The sequence below is a fragment of the Staurois parvus genome, unplaced genomic scaffold (genome assembly GCF_062004578.1).
Source record: "Staurois parvus isolate SC_StPar_1 unplaced genomic scaffold, SC_StPar_1.0 ptg000011l, whole genome shotgun sequence".
Taxonomy (NCBI): Eukaryota; Metazoa; Chordata; class Amphibia; order Anura; family Ranidae; genus Staurois; species Staurois parvus.
The window spans coordinates 7,415,525-7,443,462 of NW_028317807.1; the positions used below are offsets into that span (position 1 = coordinate 7,415,525).

The 27,938-nt window shown below is 41.3% G+C and overlaps 1 protein-coding gene and 1 long non-coding RNA gene across 3 annotated transcripts in view; one reads left to right on the plus strand and one right to left on the minus strand.

The window, feature by feature from the left end:
* The window catches only part of ICA1L (islet cell autoantigen 1 like), a 127,012-nt gene that overhangs the window by 89,926 nt on the left and 9,148 nt on the right, over window positions 1–27,938 (plus strand). For both annotated transcript variants that reach the window (XM_089670423.1, XM_089670416.1), the window contains exons 11-12: window positions 1,790–2,023; window positions 19,810–19,899. In XM_089670423.1, coding sequence (XP_089526549.1) covers window positions 1,790–2,023; window positions 19,810–19,899 — 324 coding nt within the window. The remainder of the gene's footprint in view (window positions 1–1,789; window positions 2,024–19,809; window positions 19,900–27,938) is intronic.
* On the minus strand, window positions 1,701–27,650 carry LOC149473745 (uncharacterized). Its single transcript, XR_016311765.1, has 3 exons — window positions 27,291–27,650; window positions 18,676–18,961; window positions 1,701–2,005 (listed from the first exon to the last, which is right to left on the minus strand). It is a non-coding gene; the product is annotated as an uncharacterized LOC149473745 (long non-coding RNA).

Consider the following 27,938-nt stretch of genomic DNA (forward strand, 5'->3'; position numbering starts at 1 on the left):
TGCAATATATTACATTTTGAAAAGAAAAGCTTCACCACATTTACTAAGCTCTGGGGACCTTTCCTTGCAGAGTGCAACTTCACTTGCAAAATGAAGCGTGTATTTGCCTTTTGTAACAAGTGTCTCTGGACAGGATTATAGCTCCTTTACTTCAGTGCTGCGCTACCCTCATTTTATGCCCTAATGTATGGGCTAGGCTCAAAGAAAGAAAGAAAGGAAAAAAGTTTGGAAGAATTTGCACCAATCAGCCATAACATTATGTCCACCACCCCATTTTGCCATCAAAGCAGGGATGACCCATTGAGGCAAGGACTGCTAAGTAACATCCACATAAATGGAAAGACCTAAGGTTTCCCAGCAGAACATTGTCCAATGTGTCATCTCTTCTTCAGGTAGGCAATGTACATGCACCCAGCCGTCCACATGATGTAAAAGAAAACATGAATCAGACCAGGCCACTTTCTTCCACCTCTCCATGGCCCTGTTCCGATGCCCATTGTAGGCGCTTTTGGTTGTGGACACAGGTCAGCATGGGCACCCTGACTGGTGTGCGGCTACGCAGTCCTATACAGAGATAACTACGATGCATTTCCACCTTTCTCTTGGTACCAATACTACTTTTTCAGCAATTTGAGCTACAATAGCTCTTCTATTGGATCGGACTACATGGGCCAGCCTTCGTTCTCCATGTGCATTTCTTTGTTTCCTTCCTTGGACCATCTTTGGTAGGTCCTGACCATTGCAGGGACATTCCACAACAGTTTTGGAGTTACTCTGAGCCAGTGGTTTAGGCATTACAATTTTGGCCCTTGTCAAAGTCTCTCAAATCCTTATGCTTGCCCCCCCCCTTTTTTTTTTTCTACTTTCAATACATCAACTTCAGGGACAACATGTTCACTTGCTGCCTAATATATACTGGTCACTTTCAGGTGCCATTGTAACAAGATAATCAATGTTATTAACTTTACCTGTCAGTAGTCATAATGTTATGGTTTATCAGTGTATATTGAGCAAATTATCAACAGAATTAGATGACATTCGTCAAGTCTTTGATGTCATTATCAAATGTACTGAATAGATTTTTTATACACAAATGTTCATATGAAATTCTACCTGTATATGGCCAACTTTAGTGTTGGCCAAACAATAATTAAGATTTTTTTTGTACGTAAACAAGTGCTATTTTACTGTACATAATTAATGTGACTTTATCACTTTAACAAAAACAAATCTGACGGGCATAAAGTTTAAGTGGCAAGAGGCATCTACAAATAGCTTCAAAAGCTTAAAACAGCCCAGCTCTGCTAATCAGTTCTGATTGAGAAACTCTCAGATGCTTTTGGTAGTGTGAGAACTTGCCTGTTTCCTCCCAAACCTCTCTTCATACTTTCCTTTTGGGCTATCACTGTGATGGCTGCTTTACTGGCCAATATGAATGTATTAAAGGCAGCGAAGGAGGCACGCAAGTTTTGGCATTATCAGGTATCCCTGAAGATTTGCCTAATTAGAACGGCCCAGCATTTGGGCAGAGCGAGGATTTTGAAGGTTCTGCAGGTACATACGTAGGCACCCTTTTCGTTCTAGCACATAATATCTGTCAGCAGATTTTTTTTGTTTTTGTTAAAGCAATAGTAACATTAATAACTTTTTACTATTCTTTTAGCTAAACAATTGTACACTTTTATATTAAAATACAGATCTTTAAACTTACCCAGTTTTATTTACATGGTACCAAAGAGTTATATATAATGTATGTATTATACAATTTTTTATTTTGTTTAACTTACAGAGCCTAAGCATCTGTTATTGGACAGTAGAGAAGCAGAGGATTTTGATCAAGAGTTTTCCTTCTTGAACTTACAAGCCCCCCTGTCTCCAGAGCTGTCACAAGAAGAGCAGAATTTGTTTGGATGTTCCAGCTCACAAGAAACTGGTCTATGGACACAGCAGTCAGACAAGCTGTCCGGATTTCTTCCTTCTCAGCTCCTTGATATGGGTCTGCAGTCTGTTGGGGAAATGAGCAGTAAGTCAGTTCCTTTTATATTTTAAAAATCATTAGTTCTTGGACAATGGAAAGTGCACAGGCTAACTGCTGCCAGTGTGAAAACCTCAACCTAGGTACAAACAAAATCATTTCTGAATATTATATTGTAAAGCGCTGCACAAACTGTTGGCGCTATAAAAATCCTGTATAATAATAATATAAATCGCTTCCTGTATTTCTCCCTAAGTGTATGCCATCTAAAGAATACAGCATTGTATTACCATATTTTTAGTTTTTAACATGAATCTATATGAAAAACAGTCGTTTTTAATTAAAGGAAACCTGTACTGACAAGAAAAATGGAGATTTCAACTGCTAGCTGACTGCTGATGCTCAAGTCTAGGATGAGAAGGTCACTGCCAAAGGGGAATTGTCACCACACAAAAGGAACCTGAGCCAGTGAGACGTTGATCAACCAGAACCACCCAAAAACAGTGGAACAATAACAATTTCCCAAACACGGAAGAAGGACCCACACCCCGATGTGGTAAAGAGAACAAAACATTGTGGACTAACTCACAGGAGGACAGGAATCTAGCACAAAAGGCCCACACAGAGACCATTCGGTCTACATGCAAAGGATGAATGCCTTAAATTAGGGGTGTCAAACTGGCGGCCCTCCAGCTGTTGCGAAACTAAAATCATCATGCCTCTACCTTTGGGAGTCATGCTTGTAACTGTCAATCTTGCAATGCCTCATGGGACTTGTAGTTTGGCAACAGCTGGAGGGTCGCCAGTTTGACACCTGTGCCTTACATCCTCAAAATGTAGGGTCAAGGGAAAAAATGTTATGACTGAAGGTATTTGTACAAAGGACCCTCCAGCATTGATTTCTACCTGCTGCAAAGGATCTGAGCCGCACCCACATACACAAGCCTGGCAGAGCTGAAGAAAAGATTTCAGGAATGCTGGGTAAAGGAGGAGTTATACTGCGGACTGGTTGGGTAGAAGAGGGGTTATACTGGTGGCTGGCTTACGATTTTTCTGTTTTCCAATGTCGAATCCTCCTGTAGGAGACAGTATTGTGAATTCCTGGGACCCGTCAATTGTTGAGAAAAAGAAATAATTTATCCTTCTGTTCAGCAGTTAAGGTTAGGCAAAGATCTATTTTCCATTTATCTCAAAACAGGCAATGAAGTCCTCTTTCAAGAACAATTGGTGCAATGTGTTATTGAAGAGACCACCTCATCTAAGAACTGCTGAGCTAAGATATAACATTTGGGTTTTGGGTTTAGATATGATTTAATAGTTCTAGAGAGTAAAAAAGTAACAATTAAAATGGAAAGCTTCTAAGAAATCACTGAGACTAAACCCACACTTGCTGCAAGACACCAGAAAAATAGGATTCTTATATGTCGTACAACTCTGTTTTGAAACACAGGAAGTCACAAGCCTTTGGGACACTGGCAAACAATGAAGATTGAAAACTTCTAAGAAAACGCTGAGACTAGACCCGCACTTGCTGCAAGAGACCAGAAAAATAGGATTCTTATACTTGTAGAATTATATTTTGAAACACAGGCAGTCACAAGCATTTGGGACACTAGAAAACAAAAAAACTGTAGGCCAGCCCCAGGTTTAACATGTCTTACTATTAACATGCCTCACTTGAGTAGCAAAGTAGTACCAAGAACATGCCTATAAACACAGAGGGGTGGCACCTATAGTCTTCAGTTGTCTCTTAGAAAATAATTCTACGGTAAGTACAACAATCCATTAGTTTTTTTCTTGTTCATTGAGGTGCACAGGAAGTCATACACCTTTTGTGGTATTCAAAATGAGAATACCTGAGGGATGGGAAACGCAGTCAAAATATGTTAACCCGCACAACAAGAATTAGGGACTACCTGCAGCTCAAAAAGCCACCTGGGCCAAAGGTTGGCATCCGATGAAGCAGAAGTAGCAACCTGGTAAAACTTGGAAAATGTGTGAACAAACACCAGGTGCAGCCTTACAAACCTAGGAAACAGATTTGATGCTGAAATGCCAAGAAGAAATTATAGCGCAAGTGGAGTAAGCCTTAAATGGAAACATAGGAGCCCAATCCTTGAGACCATAAGCCTCAACAATGGTCTGCCTGAACCGTCTACAAAGGGTGAAACAAGAATCCAGGGCACCTTGCCTGGGCCTATCCTGGAATGACAAAGTGAATTTGTCGTTCTAAAAGACTTTTGGGTTGATTTACTAAAACTGGTGCAGCCCTGCACAGAAATCAATCTTCCAGGTTTTTGTTTTGTCAAAGCTTAATTGCAGAAGGTGAAGATAGAAGCTAATTGGCTACCATGCACAGCTGCACCAGATTTTGCGCTCTCCAGTTTTAGGAAATCAACCCCTTTGTGTCTGAAATATAAATCTGGACAGACTGGACCACATCCAGACAAGTGAAGGAGATCTCCTTCTGCTTAACTGGACCTGGACAGAAGCATGTAAAGACAATGTCCTGGTTAACATGAATAGCAGAGACCACCTAAGGAAGGGAAAAAGGCCTACATCTCAACATCAATTGTCCTTCTGTAGGACCAAAAAGGCTTCCTTGCAGGATAAGGCTGCTAGTTTAGACACTCACCTAACCAAGGTGATAGCAACAAGGAGAACTACCTTATTCCTCCCTAATGATTGATGTATGTCATGATCAGGAGCAGATGACCTGACCGCAGGTAATTTCCAAGGCTGTAGGCACAACTAAATCACCCAAATCTTCAGGATATTGATTGAGAGGTGAGTTTCCACCAACAACCAAGTCTCCTGCTGCACTGACAGAGTGCCTAGGACTGGATAGGTTGGCATCTGTTGTCACAATCTTTTCAGAACGCTGGGAAAAACTTCTTTCCCGACATTAGTGCCTGATTCTGAAACCACCATGTCAGGGACAGTCTAGTCTCCCGAGTCAAATGAGTAGTTTTATTTTCCAGAGACAAGACCAATTCATCTACTTTGTAGATTCCTGGAATAGAACTGGACAAATGGGACTGTCTCAAAGGAGGCTACCATCAGTTCAGAGTCTCATGCAGAAGTGGAAAGCTGGAGAGCTAAACTGGAGAGCATGAACCTGAGACTGGAGAGTTACTGAGAGTTAGAACACCTTGGTCTTGTAAGTGTCCAGGACAAATGCCTGGAAGCACTTAGATGCAAGGAATTTTGTTTTCTCTGAGTGATTCCAATCTTTAGAGAAAACTCCTCGAATAAAAGATGAGAGAACACGTTAGAGGAGTGGTTTGGTTTATGTTAATCAAGGCCTTACACTGTGTGAGGAGGACGTATTCACCAACTTAAAAGTGAAATATACCACCTTGAAAGGATACTGTTGTTTGAAGAAACAACTGCCATATGAAATTCAGCTAGTAGTGCATGATCCACTAGGAAAAAGAGGGAATAGAATCTGTTGATAACCCATGTTGATAACTGATTTACTATCAAAATCTAAGGCATTTCAGTATCTTGTCTGGGAAAATGGGCGTGGCTATTGCAAGCCCTTGCAATCAGTTCGAGCCACGATGTGTACCTTGTTTTGGGGCATAAATCATTGCATATCAGAACAAGAAACCTCTGCCATGAAACCGGAAGAGGAAAGTTTACCTGAAGAAGAAATAAAAGAATCTGGTTGCTGCCAATGCAGACGGACCTGACTGGCGTCTGTATGACGCGTGGAAAGCACAAATCTTTCCTGTGCCTAGTTCAGACATGCATATAGTATAAATGGGGTCCTGGTTAGATGAGGTGCCTGCAGTCCAAGGGTGGCCACCCTCATGTTTACTACCAAACATACTAAATAGTATCAGCTGCTGTACCAGATGAAAAGGAGACTCCCCAGAATACTCGGACATACTCGGACACAGCCAATGACCGTTCTGTGTACTGGCCTGTTGCCGGGACCATGTGATTGCTGTGACCAATCACATCAGGTCACATGACAATTGTAAACAATGGATGGCTTCCTTTCATGCCATCCATTGTATACAATTGTGTTGCTAGCTGTCATTGGTCACAGTGATCACATGGTACAGACTGGGCCAACCGTAGACCATATGTGTCATGTGATTAGCTGTGGCTGTGATCACTTTCCCAGAGTAGTACAGTGTTACCATGGTAACATTATATTACTCTGGTCACAGTGTTTTATTTAAGAAAAAAAAATTTTTTTTTTTCATACCGTCACCAGTCAGTGTCTCTGATCACTGCCACTGCACTGGTGACAGTATGTAAAAAAAAAATGGTGAGAGATTTTTTTTTTTTTTTTTTTCATTCAGTTTCCAAAAAATTATGCCAAAAAAAATTACAACTTCAAAAACTTGTCATACCTCTTACTAAATACCGCAGACTGTATACTTTCCAAAGAGGGGTAATTTGGGGGATATCTGTACTGTCCTGACATTTTTGGACCTCAAGAAATGAGGTAGGCCATCAGTACATCAGGATTGATCGATTTTCAGATATATACCATTGTTTGTGGACTATAATTTTCCTACAGACTAAATAATATACACTAATTTGGGGGGAGTTTTCACAAAAGAAATGTAGAAGAATACATTTTGTACTAAATTTATGAAGAACAAATATTTTTTGCAAAATGTTATAACGGAAACAAGAAAAACTTTTTTTTTCCAAAATGTTCTGTCTTTTTTTTGGTTTATTTAACAAAGAATAAAAAACTCAGTGGTGATTAAATACCACTAAAAGAAAGCTATATTTGTGTGAACAAAATGATAAAAATTTAGTTTAGGTACAGTGTTGCATGACCACGCAATTGTTATTCGAACTCTGAGAGCTCTGAAAGCTGAAAATTGGCCTGGGCTGGTAGGGGGTAAAAGTGCCTGGTATTGAAGTGGTTAAAATATGACAATGGGTGCTGGGAGAGGATCGCCTGCCCGCTGTCACAGGGGTAACAGATGAGGGGGTGTGGGGGACAGACCTGAAGTATGCTGCATGTTACACCCTCTAGATATGGATGTAACCTGCTCCAGAAGGTGAACTTGGTCTTTAACCATTTAGCCTGAACTGAACAAACCTTCTGTAGCAAGATAAGACATCTCGGCATACTATTTAAATTGTATTTTGACTTTAGAAGAGGATAATGCGGTGAATTTCAAGATGAGAATAGCAGACTCATTATTTGTTTTTTATTTCTTTTTGTGCAACCTAATTCACTGTGCCAACATTCAGGATCTGCCTCTGTTCAGCAGTTCATATCACTAATAGAGTAGTGTGTCTAGTTAATAGAATAACTGCCTTCTTGAATTACAGACTCATAGGTTATACTCAAAGCCTTGTTCAGGTAACCATGTGGTTATGTTTCCTGTAGTTCATCACAGGAACATTATATATACTAAATTAGATTAAACTGTGCCTGGTTACACCAGTTTTTTTTTTTTTTTTTCATTTTTTTAAAGAAACCTGTCCTAATAGAAATAAGAGAGCTGCACTTGCAGATCTACGGTACATTCTTATGAAGTGGGCCTTGGGACACCAGGGCACAGATCTATTTCAGTCAATTACTGTTTTGTACTGCACTGTGGTTTAGTACCACATGTGTACCATGGAAGCACATGCAGTATTGTGCATGTGAATACGTATACAAGTGCATGTGTTCAAATATACTTTGTTCTTTCTGTGCCCAGGCTAATACTAATAGACATGGAAGCCAAACATGAATTCTGAACTGTTGATCACTTTCATTTGACAGTGATAACTTTGCAAACTAGTGTTGCTTAAATACGGCTTTCTCTGCCTGACTCTGCCCAAAGGAATGGACATAGAGGGATGACCTATAGTACTGAATCATTTTGTAGCAAGCTAAGAGAAAATAACCCTTTCATGTTCAGTGGCATTATATGCCTTTTGTAATCAAAGGGATTCTAGTCCACTATGTGTTTATATAAAAGAAGAATTCTTGAATGGACTGCTAACAAACACCAGTGGACCAAAAACTAGTTTTGACCCTTTTTGTTCCCCACATTGTGCGCCACAAGGCATGGCAATGTGTTACTGTGCATTGTCTTAATGCTGTGGGGTGCAATTCAAAATAAATGGAAACACTAACACTGACATGCTGCATTACTGTAACACAAAGATGCGAAGCTGTCCTGAAGCACCTACAGTACAGTGGATATAAAAAAAAGTCTACACACCCCTGTTAAAATGTCAGGTTTCTGTGATTGTATAAAAATGAGACGAAGATAAATGGGGCTGCACAGTGGCTAAATGGTTAGTACTTCCACCTGGCAGTACTAGGGTCGTTGGTTCAAATCCTAGCCACAGCACCTCCTGCCTGGAGTTTGCATGCTCTCTCTGTGCTTGCGTGGGTTTCCTTTGGGTTCTTCAGTTTCCTCCCACACTCCAATGACATGCTAGTAGGTCAATTGGATCCTGTCTAAATTGGCCCTAGAATGTGTATGTATGAATGTAAATTATGGACCTCAGATTGTACGCTCCTTGAGGGTTAGGGACTGATGTGAATGTACAGTATATATAAGTAAAGCGCTGCATAAGTTGACAGTGCTATGTAAGTATCTGAAATAAAATTTTAAAAAAATATTTCAGAACTTTTCCACCTTTTTTAATGTGACCTTTAAACTGTACAATTCAATTGAAAAACAAACTGAAATCTTATAGGGGTCGAGGGAGTAAACATAAAAATCTAAAATAATGTGGTTGCATAAGTGTGTACACCCTTTTTTAACTGGGGATGTAGCTGTGTTCAGAATTAAGCAATCACATTAAAAATTGTGTTAAATAGGATTAACCCAGAATAAAGTTCAGCTATTCTAGTAGGTCTTTCTTGACATTTTCTTAGTCGCATCCTGCAAAAAAAGCCATGGTCCGCACAGAGATTCCAAAGCATCAGAGGGATCTCCTTGTTAAAAGGTATCAGTAAGAAGTGTACAAAAGAATTTCCAAGGCATTTGATATACCATGGAACACGGTGAAGACAGTCATCAAGTGGAGAAAATATGGCACAACAGTGACATTACCCAGAACTGGACGTCCCTCCAAAATTGATGAAAAGACGAGAAGAAAATTGGTCTGGGAGGCTGCCAAGAGACCTACAGCAACAGTAAAGGAATGCTGGAATATCTGGCAAATACTGGCTGTGTGGTACATGTGACAACAATCTCCCGTATTCTTCATATGTCTGGGCTATTGTGTAGAGTGGCAAGACGGAAGCCGTTTCTTAGGAAGAAAAACATCCAAGCTCGGCTAAATTTTGTAAAAACACATCTTAAGTCTCCCAAAAGCATGTGGGAAAATGTGTTATGGTCTGATGAAATTGAGGTTGAACTTTTTGGCCATAATTCCAAAAGATATGTGTCAGAGCCTGGGATCAAACCTGGGCCTTCTGCAGTGAGAGCCAATGTTTCTTCTCACTGAGCTACCTGGGATGCTGGACAACACTCTGCCTGATCTATTGGACAATCCTGCCTTGTACCTTGTTTTCTATTGAACCTTGAACTCCTTGCTCCTGCCATGAACTTCCTGATAAAAGCCATGTTCATGCACTTTCTCCTTGCCAGATTATTGTGCCTTCCCAGCCAATATCCCGCTTATTGTTCCTGCTGCCGTCTACATCTTCGCTACCGACCTTTGGCTTGCCACTGACTACGATTCCGCCTCATCCTCATCTGCTGCCATTTGTGACCGACCCTTGGCTTGTGACTGACTCTGTTTGCTTTTGTTTTATCCCTAACCTGTTTGATCCGCTATTGGTTTCCAGCTTGCTCATTCCCTGGTGGGGTGATCCTGAGATCTGCGACATGGTATTAACACGCAGCCAAATCCATCTCCACCACTAGGAGGTCTGGTGAAAACCGGTTAATACTTAGACCCCGCACCTCAGGTGAGCCTGTGCTATTTCCCAGGGTGGACCCGCTGGTGTACCGATCCTGCTGGTTTCTGCTATACTGCTATAGCAACTAGTCTCTGAACCTGACCCAGACCGAGACAATATGTTTGGTGCAAAAACGACACTGCACATCAGTAAAAAACCAGCATACCCACAGTGAAGCATGGTGGTAGCAGCATCATGCTTTGGGGCTGTTTTTCTTCAGCTGAAACTGGGGCCTTAGTCAAGGTAGAGGGAATTATGAACAGTTCCAAATACCAGTCAATATTGGCATAAAACCTTCAGGCTTCTGCTAGAAAGCTGAACATGAAGAGGAACTTCATCTTTCAGCATGACAACGACCCAAAGCATACATCCAAATCAACATCAAGGAATGGCTTCACCAGAAGAAGATTAAAGTTTTGGAATGGCCCAGCCAGAGCCCAGACCTGAATCCGATGGAAAATCTGTGGGGTGATCTGAAGAGGGCTGTGCACAGGAATTGCCCTGCAATCTGACAGATTTGGAATGTTTTTGCAAGGAAGAGTGGGCAAATATTGCCAAGTCAAGATGTGTCATGCTGATAGATTCATACCCAAAAATACTGAGTGCTGTAATAAAATCAATAGGTACTTCAACAAAGTATTAGTTTAAGGGTGTGCACATTTATGCAACCATATTATTTTAGTTTATTTTTACTTATCTCCACTAAAATTATTTCAGGTTGTTGCTAAACTGAGTTGTACAGTTTATAGATTACATAAAAAGTGAAAAAAGTTCTGCAATAATTTATCTTTGTCTCTTCATCAAAGAAACCTGACATTTTAACAAGGGCGTGTAGACTTTTTATATCCCCTGTATATGTATTAGATGGTTAGATCTGAGAATATTGATTTTGACAGAATTGAGATTTTTTTCTTACTTGGGTGGTGAGCCATGGCTGGGATGAGCCCTTCAGCTGGGTTGTACGTTTTATCTAGTATATTATTGATCCCCTGAGATTGGAAATGTGCTCAATGGGCCTGATTCTGAAGTAGGATATAAGAGAAGTGTGTCTTACTTTGCCTTGGACTGTGCTTGGAATTTTTGTTGTTTCTGGATTCAGTTTTCCCCTGCCTGCATCTACCATGACACTGACTTTGTATTTGAGTTATGATTTGACTAATTCCACCACTGACCTAGCACTGAACTCGAGCTTGCTTCTATATATAAATTTAGTACCTCTCTGCTTGTCATTTAATCTTTTTTATTTGGATGTTATGTGAACCTCAACTTCATTAAAAAAAACTGACTTCTTTGAGAGAAATCTTGTATTGGTAAACATATGCAGAACAAAAGATACCTATTGACATGAGAATATTATTGCCTATAATAGCAGATTATGGTCGGTGCAGCAAAAGATGGTCTGTGGGCACACTTTGACTATGTCAAATGTTACAGTTAAATATAATCAGATGTGCTAAGATCTCAACCTCTAAATCCAGGAATAGAAATCCAGAAGAAGCCGGTAGGCCTAGAACTTGCAGCTGAGGACAGTTTAGGAAGAATCTGCTTGTATAAAGTGATGGTTGTTCACAGCTAATCTTTGGAGCTGCACGACTAGTGTGAACAGCCACCACCAACACTAAAAGCAAAATAAAACCTAAACATGGAGCATGAACCTTGTGCAATGTAACTATAATAGGAAAAGATATGTGAACAATTCCACCCACAAATGTGTGGAGAAAACAGTGCTTATCTGTTTGGTCTGAAGAGGTCATTCTCTGTGCTGATGGGGAGCTCCATTACCATAACCAGCAGTAGGGCTTACAGCTGAAGTGTCCAGAGATGCTGAGATTGAAGAGAAGAAGGGGGACTTGTAGGACTGTTGATGCATCACATCTCACTGCCAAGAGGGTATAGTTCTTCCTCTTGCACCAGCATATCTCCCAACTTTATGAAATGATAAAGAGGGAAACATTTTCAAAAGGAATAATTTAAAGGTTAGATAATAGGTTTGGTGAATTAAAACACTTTTGATATATACTGTGAAGGAGAAACACTTTTGAAGTGTACTTTGAAGAAGACCTGTACTGAGAGAAATATGTGGGGTGCATTGGTGACCTCTACTGAAACACCAGGTGAAGTGGATGCAGCTCTCTCGGATTAGGTCTTTTTTTTTTTAATTTAAATATTTATTAAATTTTTCATGTTAATACAAAAACCCAAAAAAAAAGGGAAGTAATTCTCATATAAATAGACATTTATAACATTTCTACCTTTCCCTTACTAAAAATTCTTTTCTTTCCCCTCCCACTACCCCCCCTCCTCCCACCCCTCTTCCCCCCTCCTCCCCCTCTGCAGACTCTGGCCCATTCTATTCTTTTGAGGCTTATTAATTTTTTGTTAACAACCTAGTTCATATTTTTCTATATTTCTCTTTCAATCCTGCTCTCTCCCACTTTTCCCATCTCCTGGAATAAACTCCCATCTTATCTTCTTGCATATGGTATGATCTTTCCATTCTACCTATCTGATTCACTCTATTAATCCAGTCTATCTCCTTCGGTACCTCAGCTTTCCACCAAAACTTGGGTATCAACCCTTTCGCCGCATTCAAGAAGTACCAAATACCTGAATCTTTATATTTATTTACAGATGTCTCCACATTGTGTAGGAGGCACGTCGTTGGGTCTAATCCTATGTCAATTTCAGTTATTTCTTCAATTAATTTAACTATTATCTTCCAAAAGGCCTGGATTTTCGGACATTCCCACCATATGTGAAACACCGTGCCTATCTCTCCACATCCTCTCCAACACTTATTTGAGTTTTCCCCATTTATCTTGTGCTCTACACTCGGTGTAATATGCCATCGTGTCACACACTTATAATTAATCTCAACCTCTCTCATACTAACATTATCGTGTATCAATCTAAACATCTTTCTCTGTCTATCTTCATCAAGCCCAACTCCCATATCCCTTTCCCATTTTGTCATAAAAATTAAATTTGTGTTTGTGTCTAATTCTGTGAGTATTCTATACACCTTTGAGATACCGTGCTTACCATCCCTTCTTGTCTCTAACAACCTTTCAAACATATTCCACTCCTGTTTTATTCTTAGGGGTTTCGGTAAATTTCCAATGAAACTTTTCAATTGATGGTGTTTCCACTCATCTATTCTAATAAAAATATCACCCTTCTTCTCTATTAACTCTTTAAGTGATCTCAATTCTCCCTCCACCAAAACATCTCTCAATTGGGTATCCTCCTTTCTAAACCATCTCCCTGATATCTTATTCTGACCCGGGGGGAAGTACTCAGTATTTGTGAGAGGCATTAATATAGAATTAAATTCCCATTTCATGTTCTTATGTAAATTATCCCATACCCTAAAGACATTTAAAGTGTATATACTCGTGCTTTCTTTAATTCCCCTAAACTGTGGTGGAACCCATATCATCTGACTCAATCTTTTACCACTAAGATCATTTTCAATTGTTACCCAACTTTTCCCCTTATGATTAAATGTCCAGTCATATATTCTTGCTAAAACCACTGCCTTATAGTATCTCTTAACATCTGGTAGGCCCAATCCCCCTTTCTCTTTAGTCCTGCTCAATGTTTCATATGCTATTCTAGGTTTTTTATTCTTCCAAATATATCTTGTTAACATTTTTTTCATTATCTTAAAGAAGGCTTCTGGAATTTTAATTGGTACCATTTGAAATCTATACAGTATTTTAGGCATTATTACCATTTTGACTAGGTTTATACGTCCTATCCAGGATGGATTTCCTCCTTCTAGTCTTTTTAAATCTTCCCTGATCTCATTTATCAAGGAGATATAGTTTAATCTATACAAATGCTTAGATGAGGCAGTGAGTTTTATTCCTAGGTATTTTATCTCTTTTTCTCTCCATATAAAGGGGAATTCTTTTTGTAGTTTTTCTTTTTCATTCTTTGGTATATTAATATTCAGGATCTCTGTTTTCGTTGGATTAATTTTTAAATTTGATAATTCACCATACTCCTTCAACAACTTCATTATATTTGGGAGAGTTATTCGGGGATTCCCCACATAGATCAATAGGTCGTCCGCAAAGGCCGCTACTCTATGTTCTATGGATTCTATCTGGATTCCCTTTACCGATCCACTATTTCTTATTATTGACAACAGGGGTTCGAGTGACAATACATATAGCAGAGGGGACAGTGGACAACCCTGTCTTGTACCATTAGACATTCCAATGGGATCTGATCTCTCCCCATTTACCGTGATAATTGCAGTAGGCTCCCTATATAGTTTACTTATCCACTCTCGCATTCTATCACCTATCCCCAGCACTTTTAAGTTGTCCATCATAAAGCCCCAGTCCACTCTGTCAAATGCCTTTTCTGCATCAATTGACAAGAGCACCACCGGAACTTTCCCTTTTCTACTTTTCTGAATAAGCATCAGGGTTCTCAAGCCGTTGTCTCTACCTTCTCTCCCCGGTACAAAACCCACCTGGTCTCCATGGATCCATTCAGGCATCAGATCCCTCAACCTGTTTGCTAACACCTTTGCATACAGTTTAGTATCAGTGTTCAATAATGAGATAGGTCTGTAGCTAGAGCACTGAGATGGATCTTTTCCCTCCTTGTGAATAAGTACTACATGGGCCTGTAGGGATTCTCTCCTCACTTCCATCCCACCTCCCAGAGCATTCATATATTTCTCCAACTTGGGTAGCAGTACTTCACTAAATTTCTTATAGTACTTAACTGTATAGCCATCCGGGCCTGGGCTTTTTCCTCCCCCTGTGCTTCTTAATGCTATTTTAATTTCTTCCTGGGAGATTTCTGCATCCAGGGATTTCAACTGTGCTTCACTTAGTTTTGGTAATCCCGCATTTTTTAAGTATGTCATCTTTTTTTCATTAATTCCTTCTTGGGCTTCTTTTAGGGGGCCTTGGGGGCTAATATTGTATAACTTTTTATAATACTCCGTAAACTCTTTGATAATCTCTTTATTTGAGTGGACCAACTCCCCCTTTGAACTTTTTATCTTTTCTATATAGTTCCTATTTTTCTTTTTATTCAGAGCTCTCATTAAATATCTTCCTGGTCTGTCTCCCCATCTATATCTTTCGTTTAAAACCCTGTTGTATACTCTTCTCTTCTCCTCATCCATCAACCTCTCTAACTCGTCTTTTTTATCCGATAACCTCTGTCTCGTATCTTTTGTTATTTTCTTCTTATGGATCTGCTCCAAGTCCAATATTTCTTTTAAGAGCCCACTGACCCTCTCTCTTCTTTCCTTTTTCTTCCTTGCTCCTACCGCAATCAAGATTCCTCTTATGAATACCTTATGGCTTTCCCAGACTGTAGCTATCGATACATCCTCTGTTTCGTTCTCCTTGAAGTATACCTTAATCTCTTTCTCGATTTTCTGGACTACATCCTCATCCAGAAGAAGACCCTCATTTAACCTCCACCCCATTCCTCCCGTCCACCTTCTTCCCCATCCCATTTTCATTACAACCGGGGCATGGTCCGAGAACGTCCTTGTTTCTATATCGATTTTAATCAGATGATCTATAAGTTGATGGTCTATTAAGATGTAATCTAATCTCGAGTATATCTCATGTGCATTAGAGAAGAAGGTATAGTCTCTGTCCTTCATATGCCTTATTCTCCAAGTGTCCACCAGTTGTTCTTCATGCATCACTTTTTTCAGAGCTCTCAGAGACCTACTCCCTTCTCTTTGCACAGAAGAGGTATTATCCTTTTGTGGGTCCATACAAAAATTTAGGTCTCCCGCTACTATCAGGCGACCTGTTTTAAATTCTTTTAATTTTTTCAGCAGACCCTTCATGTACATCTCCGGATTTTTATTAGGGCAGTATATATTAGCTAAAGTACACTCAATCCCCTGGAGTGTACCTTTTAAGAATAAAAACCTCCCCTCTGGGTCAGTTCTTCTATCCTCCAACTCAAATCTCATATTCTTTGCAAAACCAATTGCTACCCCTTTTGCTCTTTTAATTGGAGAATCTGCATAAAACCATGTTGGATAGTGTTTGGATTTCAATTTCACGTTTACCTCTATCTCAAAATGCGTCTCCTGTAAAAATACCACTGAGGAGGCCCTATGATGTAACTCATTAAACAACCTAAATCTCTTTCCTGGACAACTCAACCCATTCACATTATAAGTTATAAACTGTATTTCTTCCATCATTCCTAATTAACTCCATCTCTCTTCCAGATTGCCTCTTCCTCTTTATCCCTTCTGTCATGCAGAGTATTGACCCATTACTTCCTCCCCTCCCTCCCACCCAACTCTCTCCCCCTCCCTCCCCCCTCCCTCCCCACCCCCTCCCCCCCTGCCATCTCCTGCCCCCCCCCCCTCCCACCTCCCCTCCCCCCCCAGGCCTCCTATGCCTTTGGATCATCTTCGACTTTTGATCCCTCTATAGGGGTTCGACTCTACCCATGACCGCTTACCGTCCCCCCCTCCTCCCCAATATCCCCCTATCTATTGATTCTTTATTTCCTCTTTTAACCAGCTGCCACTTTCCTGTCCCACCGATATCCAACTCTCCCTCCTCCCCTTCCCAACCAAATATCACTTGTCTCTGCAATCCAAGTTTTTCACAAAATTCTTCCATATCCTCCGAGAATCTTAGGACAGCTGTAGTTCCATCCCTCCACCCAATTAAACTTAAGTCACGTCCCCATCTGTATTTCACTCCTTGTTTTTTCATCACTTCCAATAGGGGTTTCAATGCTCTCTTCCTTCTCAGAGTTTCTGCCGTCAAATCTGCAAAAATTTGGATATTTTTCCCACCGTATGTGATATTTGATCGTCCTTTTATCTTTTTCCAAATCTCTTCTCTATCTCCATAGTTGTGGAATTTAACAATTATGTCTCTTGGTTTTTCTACCCCATTTCCTTGTTGATTCTTCCCAATCCTATATACTTCATCCAACTTGAACCTCACCTCATCTGATTTATCCATTATGGAGTTCAAGATTTTACCAGATAGCTCTTTTAGATCTTCCCCATGTGTCAATTCTGGTACTCCTCTTGCTCTGATATTATTTCTCCTTTCTCTATTTTCTTGTTCTTCCATCCTATAAAGCAATCTCTAATGTTCTTTTCTATCTTCAATTATCCATTTCTCTAGTTTTGGGATGGTCTGAGCTTGGGCTTGTACCTTCTCCTCCATTTCCTCCACCCTAGTTAACAATTGGCCCAGATCTTCCCGAATCATCCCCATCTCTTGCTTTATTGATTTTTCCAATCCTTTAAACATCTCTGCCATTTCTTTTTTATTAGGTAATTGCATATCTCTTTCCAAATCTCTTGATTCCATACCTTCCATTTGACTATTGTAAACTGGGCCCAGGGAGAGTCTTGGGCTGTTATCCAGACTTATTTCTGATTCACTTTTTTCACTTATTCCCTGAGTTCTTTCTGGGGTAACATTTCCTTGTGACACATACTTCTTAATCGTACCCGTTTGGGTGTTCTTAGGCCCGCTCCCTTTGGTATTTTTACCTTTCATGCTGTAGTTCGGAAAAAATTTTTATCTCTTATTTTCTGGATCTCCTGGTCTTTTACTCCTCCAATCTTCAGACCTATCCTAGGAATCCCCTATTTCTTTTATTTTCTGGTTGAGTATTTTAACCACAGTCCTTTTTCCAGGCACCTCGCAATCTAGTGCAGGAACTCAGAGTATATAAAAGTCTAACATACAAAACCAATGTATATGCAGTGTATAAGAGGACCCGCAGGAGGGACCCACAGTCCTCACTCACCCACCGCGCTGGAACTTCACCTCAGAAGCATTCCTCTGTGTTTAAGTCCGCTTGTCTCCTCTTGAAGGGATTCCTAGGGGTCTCTCGTAGTTCGTATAACTTATCCTCCTGTTAGAGGCCCCGTTCGATTAGAGTCAATATGCAAATTAATAGTTAGAGAAAGGAGTAGAGTGGGGGTTAAAATGTTTAGCCGTAAAAAATGAGCATAATAGTATATACTTGTGGTGCTGTAAGCTTAGAAATGATATGGGTATGGTATGGGGATGATGTATAGTTGGGGTGGAGTTAGGTTAGGTGTAGGAGGCGAGGAGATGAAATATTTATATATATGTTGTATCTGTTGTAGGGACAGTATGTCCTTTACCCTCCGCCACTTCACCCACTTGCTGAGATGCCGGACAATCTCTCTCTTTCTCGGAGCTCCCAGAGCTCCTCCACTGCTTCTCACGTGTCTGAGTCAGTCAGTGTCAGCGTCTCTCGAATGTCCCAGCTGACTCACTGACGTCTCCCTGGCAATCCTGCTCCTCCTCCGAAACCACCGCCGCAGAGAGCCAGAGACCCGCTGAAGCCACGAGGCAGCTCTCTCCCGGCTCTACCCAAGCTCCAGGTCAGCCGGTCGTCTCCCAGGCAACCCCTCTCCTCCTCAACAGTCGCCGCGGAAGGGGAGAATCCGATGTGTCTCTCCCCCAGCACCCTCCCGACACTCCGCCGGCTCCGACCGTCCCCGGAGCTCTGACGATTCTTTCAGGCAGGTGAGTCCCTGCATTCAGTGCAGCTGGACCCTCTAACGAGGGTTCATAGGGAGATAAACGGGGGGGAGGAGGGAAGGCTCACGGAGAGTGCTAGCCTACACTCTCTCCCGTGCCGCCATGTTCAGGCTCCGCCCCTCTCAAGCAGGTGTAATGGCTCTCGGATTAGGTCTTGAGATCCTAATGCACATATATAAAACAAATACAAGATGACATCTGCATCTAGGTGTATCAATTTATTAAAAAGGAATAAAGGACAATAAAAATGCACTCACTAGTAAAGTGGATCAAGGCTTGTCATAAACCCATATAGACCTCCATAGGATCACTGTGAGGCTGCAGAGCTTGACAGGCAAGTGCTAACTGGAGCAGAGTTCTTGGTGGAGGTAAGTACAGCTGTCAGGCGTCTGGGTGTAGCAAGATGTCTGCAGGTCCAATCAGCACCTCTCTTGGCTGGGTGATGGTGACAGGAAGTGGAGGGGGCATGGCTGCATGTTTCAGGGCAACAGGACCGCCCCTTTATCAAAGCATTGGAAAGGCTCTCCTATTTTGCAGGGGTGCCTGTATAACAAAAGTGGCTTCAATTCCAAACCATTTACACATGCTGTTCAACTACAGTTCTGCGTTAGGTTAGGGCCAGAGTTGTTGTTTTCATTATAATACATGCAGGTGTTTATAGACTTTTTGGCAGTGCACTACTGCATGTTGTGGTGGGCTGCAATGCAGGTATATTGGGAATGACACCACATTGTACCACCGTGTGTACCTCACATTTACCACAGCACACTGGTATGCCCTAAAAGTATCACTTTACTTTGAGCAAGGTTTTGTGAACCCTTCCCCATCTTGTTCCCCATCCCATCCCAATGCTCTAGATCTCAGATCAGCCAGAGATCTCTTTTATGCTACAAAAAGTGCTGTAATTAATGCCCAATTCCCACCATTATTTTTTTTTTAGGTTTTTGATTTGGAGGAAAAGGGTTGTAACATCTGTCAGGTGGGTCTCCATAGGGAAGATTTCACTTATCTGTGTCCCCATCTTTATCCCCATAGGGGAGACTTCTGTTTCAGTTTTAACACCCATCATATGGATGGGCATTGGCAAGTTATGGTATACATAGTTATAATGATTCAATCTACCTGGCATTCTTATTTATAGGAAAAGATTGCCATACTCACCTGGTCACTAGTGTTTAATTATCTTTACAAGAATTCAGACGTGTTACGATATACATGGCATATCTAAATGTTTAGCAAATCAATTGTTTTGTTTTTGATCAGCTTTATTTGTTTTATTGAGCAGGTATGATTGGAAAGGGTAGCAATGCTTGCTATGTGTGACATCTAAAATCAAGGATATTATAATAAATAAGATCATTTTCCAGTAAGTGTTTTGTTTTAAATCTTAGACTGGACAATGGCTGGTATATCTGCACGTGGCATTAAGCTTGACATACAGAACTCTCCTATCAAGAACACACCAGAACAAGAAACCCACAGTAAGTACAGCATTCAGCAGTGTATGGCACTTTGTTAGAGTACATATAAAGGTACCTGCACGACTTACCATGTGATGCACAAGCCTCATAAAGATGACCAAAAATAGGATTTTTGTAATCTGCTACCTTCAAATCCTTTTTTCGGAGTCCCCTAAGGGACACAGGAAGCTTTTCACCTTTGGATTATACTGCCTTTTAGGAAGGGTGTGTCTCTCAATTGGCTCAAAGGAAAGAATTCTATGGTGAGTACAAAAATACTATTTTCTTTCTTGTCCATTGAGGGACACAGGTAGCCTTTCTCCTGCGGGGCATCCAAAGACAGTCTAAAAGAGAGGTAGGCAACAACAAACAATCACTAACAAGCTCAACAAAATATAAAAAACTGGGGACTACCTGTAGCTCAAGCGCTGCCTGAAGAACTGTACATACGAAGATGGCACCAGATGAGGTCACAGCGTCAACCTCGTAGGTAATAACCTAACAAAAGGAACCAATGCCTGATGCCAGAAGAACAAGAAAATACCCAAATAAATAGTGACTAATGTCTTGACAGTGTAAGGAGAACACTGATCCAAATATCAAAAGCTTGGAAGCTGTCCTGAGAACCTAGTTTTGAATCACACAGTCAAGCAGGGAACATGGTACATGGGATCTGGGCTTACTCCTTAGCTCTATCAAGTCTACAGTCTTCCTTCCCAAGTATCTGCAAGAAGGGAAACAAATATGGGGAGAAGCCCTATGTTAAGCCTTGCTGTAATATCTCGCCTATCCTGAAGATTGTCACAGAATCAGAGGATGTTCCTGATTCCCCAGATCCAATGAAGTGTCAGAGTCCAAGGAGCAATGATCAGGAGCCTTACCAGATCATCTGAGAACAGCCACCTGGATAAGTCTGGAGTGAAGGGGATCACCAGAACAACCTTCCTCTCGAGTCTAAAAACCAGGAAGAAGCATTAGAAGAGAAAAGTCTAGTTCCTGGTGAATTGATCACACAAAGACAACAAAGCATTAATAAGGATTCCTGCACCTGGAAACAAACCAGTTCAGTTGAAGCAAATCATAGGGCCCACATCTGGTGGCCTCCACCTGCAATATATGCTCTGCAACATACAGTGGGTAAAATAAGTATTGAACACATCACCATTTCTCTCAGTAAATATTTTTCTTAAGGTACTATTGACATGAAACTTTCACCACATGTCGGTAACAACCCATGCAATTCATCCATACAAAGAAAACAAGTTCAGAAATAAGGCTATGTGTAATAAAATGGAATGACAAAGAAGTATTGAACATGTGAAGAAAGGGAGGTGCAAAAAGGCATGGAAAGCCAAGACATCAGCTGAAATCTATCAGTAATTAGAAAGCAATCCTGCTCCTTGTCAGTGCAAATAATATCAGCTGGTTCAGTCTCAACTGATGGCCTATAAAAAAAAGGGTCTCAATACCAAGGTGTCACAAAAAAACATCTCATGATGAGTGAAAGTAAATAGCTCTCTCAAGACCCTGGCAACCTTATTGTTGCAAAACACATTGATGGCATTGGTTACAGAAGGATTTCTAAATTTCTGAATGTTCCAGTGAGCACTGTTGGGGCCATAATCCTTGATGTGGAAAGAGCATCATTTCACCATAAACCGGACATGACCATCTGCTCCTCGCAAGATTTCTGACAGAGTGAAAATAATTATCAGAAGAGTTGTCCAAGAGCCAAGGACCACTTGTGGAGAGCGTCAGAAAGACCTGGAATTAGCAGGTACAATTGTTTAAAACAACACAAGTAATGCACTCAACCGCCATGGCCTGTATGCTTGCTCAGCAGGCAAGACTCCATTGCTGAGGAAGAAGCATGTTGAAGCTCGTTTAAAGTTTGTTGCACAACATTTAGAGAAACCTGTGAAATACTGGGAGAATATAGTCTGGTCAGATGAGACCAAAATTGAACTCTTTGGATTCCATAATACACAACATGTTTGGAGGTCAAAAGGCACTACACATCGCCCCAAAAACACCATACCAACAGTGTGGAGGTGGGAACATCATGGTGTGGGGCTGTTTTTCAGCATACGGTACTGACAAACTTCATATCATTGAAGGAAGGATGAATGGAAAAATGTAAAAGACATCCTTGATAAAAATCTGCTGCCATCTACCAGGATGATGAAGATGAAACGAGGGTGGACATTTCCGCAAGACAATAATCCCAAACGGAAAGCCAAGGAAACTCTCAATTGGTTTCAAAGAAAGAGAATAAAGCTGCTAGAATGCCCAGCCAATCACTTGACTTGAATCAAATAGAAAATCTATGGAAAGAACTAAAGATCAGAGTTCATAGAAGAGGCCCACGTAGTTTGCCCTGCGTACCATTAGGGCCGGCTTTTTGCCCATGTGCTTTTTTGTTCCAACATCCCCTGGCCGTGCGCTCCTTCACTCCTGCCTTTTGCTCAAAGGGCTCAGTGTGTGTGGTCCCCCCAACATGCTCTCTGGCTGACCTGGGACCTGAACATCGTTCTGTCGGTGTCTAAGGCCCCCCTTTTGGGGATGTTGAGTATCTTCCTAGATACCTCTTTTTCCAGTGGGTCGTTTTATCATTGCTGCAGCTTCTGTATGCGGCAGGTCAAAGTTGGTGGCCTCACCTTGTGTTTCCACTGTTAGTTTTACATAAGGATAAGATGGCTCTTAACCATTCTCTTTTCTTTCATGGTGGGATCTGCTATTCTTCCTGGATAAGGCCTTGTCCTGCCTCTCCTGGGTCCTGCCCTTCTGAGGTTGTGCTGTATTACCAGTTGTGGTTTGGGTAATTCGTATGGCTCAGCCTGCTTCTGAGGTTGATTTCCCCTTTTGGGGGTTGCAGGTTGCCCTCTTGTGGGCTTGGTGGTTTTCTTGGCCACTGTTTCCTGTTGGCTTTGGCAGACTATTGTACAGGCCTATATTGTTTGGTGGTCGGGCTCCTCCCTTCCCCATTATGGAATGCCTCACCAGGGCAATTAGTGCTTCCTGGGCTTTCCAACATCAGACATCTGCATCTCAGGTCTACATGGTGGCTATTTGGTCATCTATGCATGCCCTTAATACCTAGCATTTTCACCAGATTGCTCTGTGCATATGCATGGAAATAAACCTATGACAAACAAGGTGAGATTGTTCCAGTAGGCCATCACAGCTGAAGCATAAGACCCCACCCATCTGCTCCAGTCTACCAGTAAAGGATACAGTGCTGCAGTGGAAAGGTTTCTTTTTAAGGATTTGACAAATTAAGATCAGAGTTCGAATATGGCAAAGAGCAATGCCCGCCAGCAAGAACTGGGTATTTTGAAGGGACTGCAACTGCTAATCAGTAGGATCCTCAAAGATATGAATACCCTCAGAATTGACCGACTTCAACAGCATAAAAACCAGCCCCCATCCTTGCACAGACCCCTCAGAACAGGTTAACCCCCTCCTAACATACTTAATTCCCCCCTCCCAGTCCCCCTCCCCCAGTAGAGACTCCTAAGTACAAATGGACCTGCCCAGCACAGACTCTTCACCCCTCTCCCCCCAAATACACCACCCCCTTTAATACACTACTGCCTCAGCATTAATCCCTTTTGCAGTAGCTAACTACACCCAATAATCCAAACTAATGCAGTAGCTCCGAGTGCTCTACCAAAACAGCCTACCCTTAGAGTGAGTCATCCTAGACATGGCAAGCAATGAGGTAATGTTAACAGCTCTGGACCTAAAAAGCGCTTTGCAGCTAACATTTACTAGAATGGGGTCTGTAAAATGCCTTATTTTAGAACCCAGTGCCTGAAGGTCCCTTCCAAGCTAGCTGCGCAAACTTTCAGTCCAGCTAGGTACAGAGGCGGAACTCCAAAATCCATGCTGAGGATAGCCACACAGGATAGCTGCAATCAGAGACCAGCACTAGCAGAGATGTAGAGAAAAAAAAGAGTATCTAGTGAAGAAAAATGCTAGCAAAAATTTGGTTAGACTTTTTTCCCAGTTGGGCTGAAAAATACATCCATCCTCCTAGGACTCTAGAATAACCTCTCTTACCACTAGCATGCCTCAGTATTTTCTAGAGGACTGGCCTACAGTTTTTTTGTTTGTTTGCCAGTGTCCAGTCCTCCTGTAGAGGACAGTATAACTCAGGTGCAATTTAATTCAATTCACTGTACAAGCGTCAGTTGAAATTTATTTCTCATGAATCAGCCTGAAAATGCAACTTGAGTGGCATTTTCAATTGCCACTTGTATAGTGTTGATAAATTGGCATCTGCACACTGCAAGATTTAGGCTGTACTGCCAGTATCCCAGGGAAGATGCAGTGGGTGCCTACAATCTAGAGGGAAGGACACCAGGGATTTTACATGGGGGTAAACAAATGAGTCACCAAGCCAAAGAATTGAGGTACAATATGTTTTAAATATACTGCATGTGGAGGTATTACCCTAACATCTGTGCACTACTGACCTGACCCCCATTACATGCTCCTGACCTGACCCCCTGCACTTCTGCATTACTTGCTCCTGTTTTCTACTCTCCATGTGTTATCTACTCATGATCTCTGGTCTCTGAGTGTTACTTACTCCTGGCCTGACCTCTGCTCTCCATGTGTCTGACCCTTGCACTGCGCGTGTTACTTACTCCTGACCCCTGCAATATGTGCATTACTTACTCCAGACCCCTGCAACCTGTGTTACCTACTCCTGACCTCTGCCTCATGTGGTACTTAACCCTTACCCTCTGTACATTATGCACTATTTACCATAACAGCATAGGTATATATGTGTGTGTATGTATATATATATATATATATATATATATATATATATATATATATATATATATATATATATTAGTGTGTGTGTGTTCAAAATAAGGGGGGGGGGTGATTTTGTAGGTGTGGCTACAAATGGGTTTTAAAAGAAAGTGGCATCCTCAAATTTTATTTTCAAAAACTGGTCACCTTAAAGGAAGTTTCATTTTCTTACACTACCAGTTGAGAAAAGCGTCCCATTTCAGCTCATTAGATTCTGTTTTCAGCCTCCCAAACTAGCAAAAAAAAATTAAAGCTCAATTCCCATCCAAAGACAAAAAAATCTCACACAACCTGTACATTGCAGGTCTCTAGAAACTGTACCCTGGCCAACATCCATTTCATATATTGATTGCTTTGCTTTGTGAATGGTTGTAGGACCCTTGATCATCTGTGCGCAATGAATGCTAGCTGGAGTATGCACTACTTTTAACCATTTCTTGTAGTATGCAATAATAACGCTTTAAACTTAAAGGATAAGTTCACATTTTAGACAAAAATAATAAATGAACATATTTTTTTGCAGGTACAAAAATGTGCATTTATTATTTTTGTCTACAGGAGCCTGGAAAGCATTGCACCAGCGATATGCCCTATGGGATGTACGGTCAAGCAGATATACTGACAGAAAGCTTCAATAGACTACCATGGCATTCCACAGCGCCATGGTAGTTCATTGAAAACTACAAGCCCACACTTGCTAAGGCTGTCGGGACTCGCAGTTCATTTATTCACAGAAGTCTGAATGAATGTTTTCAAATCTAACAGATACTACAGGGAGAGGTTTCCCTGTACCATCTGTCAGAGGAAGGGGGGGCGGTGGGCGTGGCCCTAAAAAGGAGTGGGACATGTAACATGTTCCTCCCTAAAAAGGGGTGGAACATGTAACATGTTCCCAAAGGTGAACGTATCCTCTAAAGCAGGGGTTAAAATTTTGAGCCCAGACCTACTAGCAGGTCACAAAACTTACTCTCCACCAGTTGCCCCACCCAACCTTGCCCAGGTCCGCCCCAACCCCGTCCCGTCCCCAACCACACCCTCTTAAAGCTTATGAAATAAAATTTTTCTTTAGAATAAATAGTCCAAAATATAAAACTGTACACAGTAATGTATATCCCAGCTCCCCTGTACTCCATTATAGTGATATGACATGTATACAGTAATGTATATCCCAGCTCCCCTGTACTCCATTATAGTGATATGACATGTATACAGTAATGTATATCCCAGCTCCCCTGTACGCCATTATAGTGATGACATGTATACAGTAATGTATATCCCAGCTCCCCTGTACTCCATTATAGTGATATGACATGTATACAGTAATGTATATCCCAGCTCCCCTGTACTCCATTATAGTGATATGACATGTATACAGTAATGTATATCCCAGCTCCCCTGTACGCCATTATAGTGATGACATGTATACAGTAATGTATATCCCAGCTCCCCTGTACTCCATTATAGTGATATGACATGTATACAGTAATGTATATCCCAGCTCCCCTATACTCCATTATAGTGATGACATGTATACAGTAATGTATATCCCAGCTCCCCTGTACTCCATTGTAGTGATATGACATGTATACAGTAATGTATATCCCAGCTCCTCTGTACTCCATTATAGTGATATGACATGTATACAGTAATGTATATCCCAGCTCCCCTGTATGCCATTATAGTGATATGACATGTATACAGTAATGTATATCCCAGCTCCCCTGTACTCCATTATAGTGATGACATGTATGCAGTAATGTATATCCCAGCTCCCCTGTACTCCATTATAGTGATATGACATGTATACAGTAATGTATATCCCAGCTCCCCTGTACTCCATTATAGTGATATGACATGTATACAGTAATGCATATCCCAGCTCCCCTGTACTCCATTATAGTGATATGACATGTATACAGTAATGTATACCCCAGCTCCCCTGTACTCCAATATAGTGATATGGCATGTATACAGTAATGTATATCCCAGCTCCCCTGTACTCCATTATAGTGATATGACATGTATACAGTAATCTATACCCCAGCTCCCCTGTACTCCATTATAGTGATATGACATGTATACAGTAATGCATATCCCAGCTCCCCTGTACTCCATTATAGTGATATGACATGTACACAGTAATGTATATCCCAGCTCCCCTGTACTCCATTATAGTGATATGACATGTATACAGTATGTATATCCCAGCTCCCCTGTACTTCATTATAGTGATATCGCATGTATACAGTATGTATATCCCAGCTCCCCTGTACTTCATTATAGTGATATGGCATGTATACAGTAATGTATATCCCAGCTCCCCTGTACTTCATTATAGTGATATGGCATGTATACAGTAATGTATATCCCAGCTCCGCTGTACTCCATTATAGTGATATGGCATGTATACAGTAATGTATATCCCAGCTCCGCTGTACTCCATTATAGTGATATGGCATGTATACAGTATGTATATCCCAGCTCCCCTGTACTCCATTATAGTGATATGACATGTATACAGTATGTATAGCCCAGCTCCCCTGTACTCCATTATAGTGATATGACATGTTGTATACAGTACTTACTCCTAGTCCCTCCGAGTCCCCCGCGGCAGTGGAGAGGGTGTCTCCTCTCAGCGGAGCCGAACAAGTTGGAAACTGGAAGTTGTAAACTGGAACTCGGCTTCATAATGAGGCTTGGAGCACAGGTGCAGTCGCTCCATGCTTCATCTGTGCTCGCTGCTGTCCACAGAGGAATTTCTCCTCCCATTTGGCGAGCTGCTTTTTCAAGCCCTGCTCTAAAGTGTATTGAGGGCCAACAACAAAACAAAATTGTATGGTGCAGCTAATCAGTCCTTTGATGTAATGGCTGCATTAGTGTTTTCTGTTTTGATGTTTTTTTTCCCCTTATTTTCACCTAGTGATTCTGCCGGTGGCACAGTTCCTGTCCAGTGGTGACAGTGCGCAATCACTCGCTCTGGGGACTGTCATCCTAAGCTACTCCTTATTTGGACTACAGAGCACCTCCCCCTCTTCCCAGCTTCATAACATATAAGGGAAATCTGTAGTTCAGAGGCAACCTGGGCAGGGCTATGATACTGCTTAAAGTGATTCTAAAGCCAGAAGGTTTTTTATTTTAGTGCATTACATGCATTAAGGGAAGAAAAACCTTCCACTAGTTGTTCCCCCCACCACCCTCCTCAGTACTTACCTGTGTCCTGTATCAATCCAGTG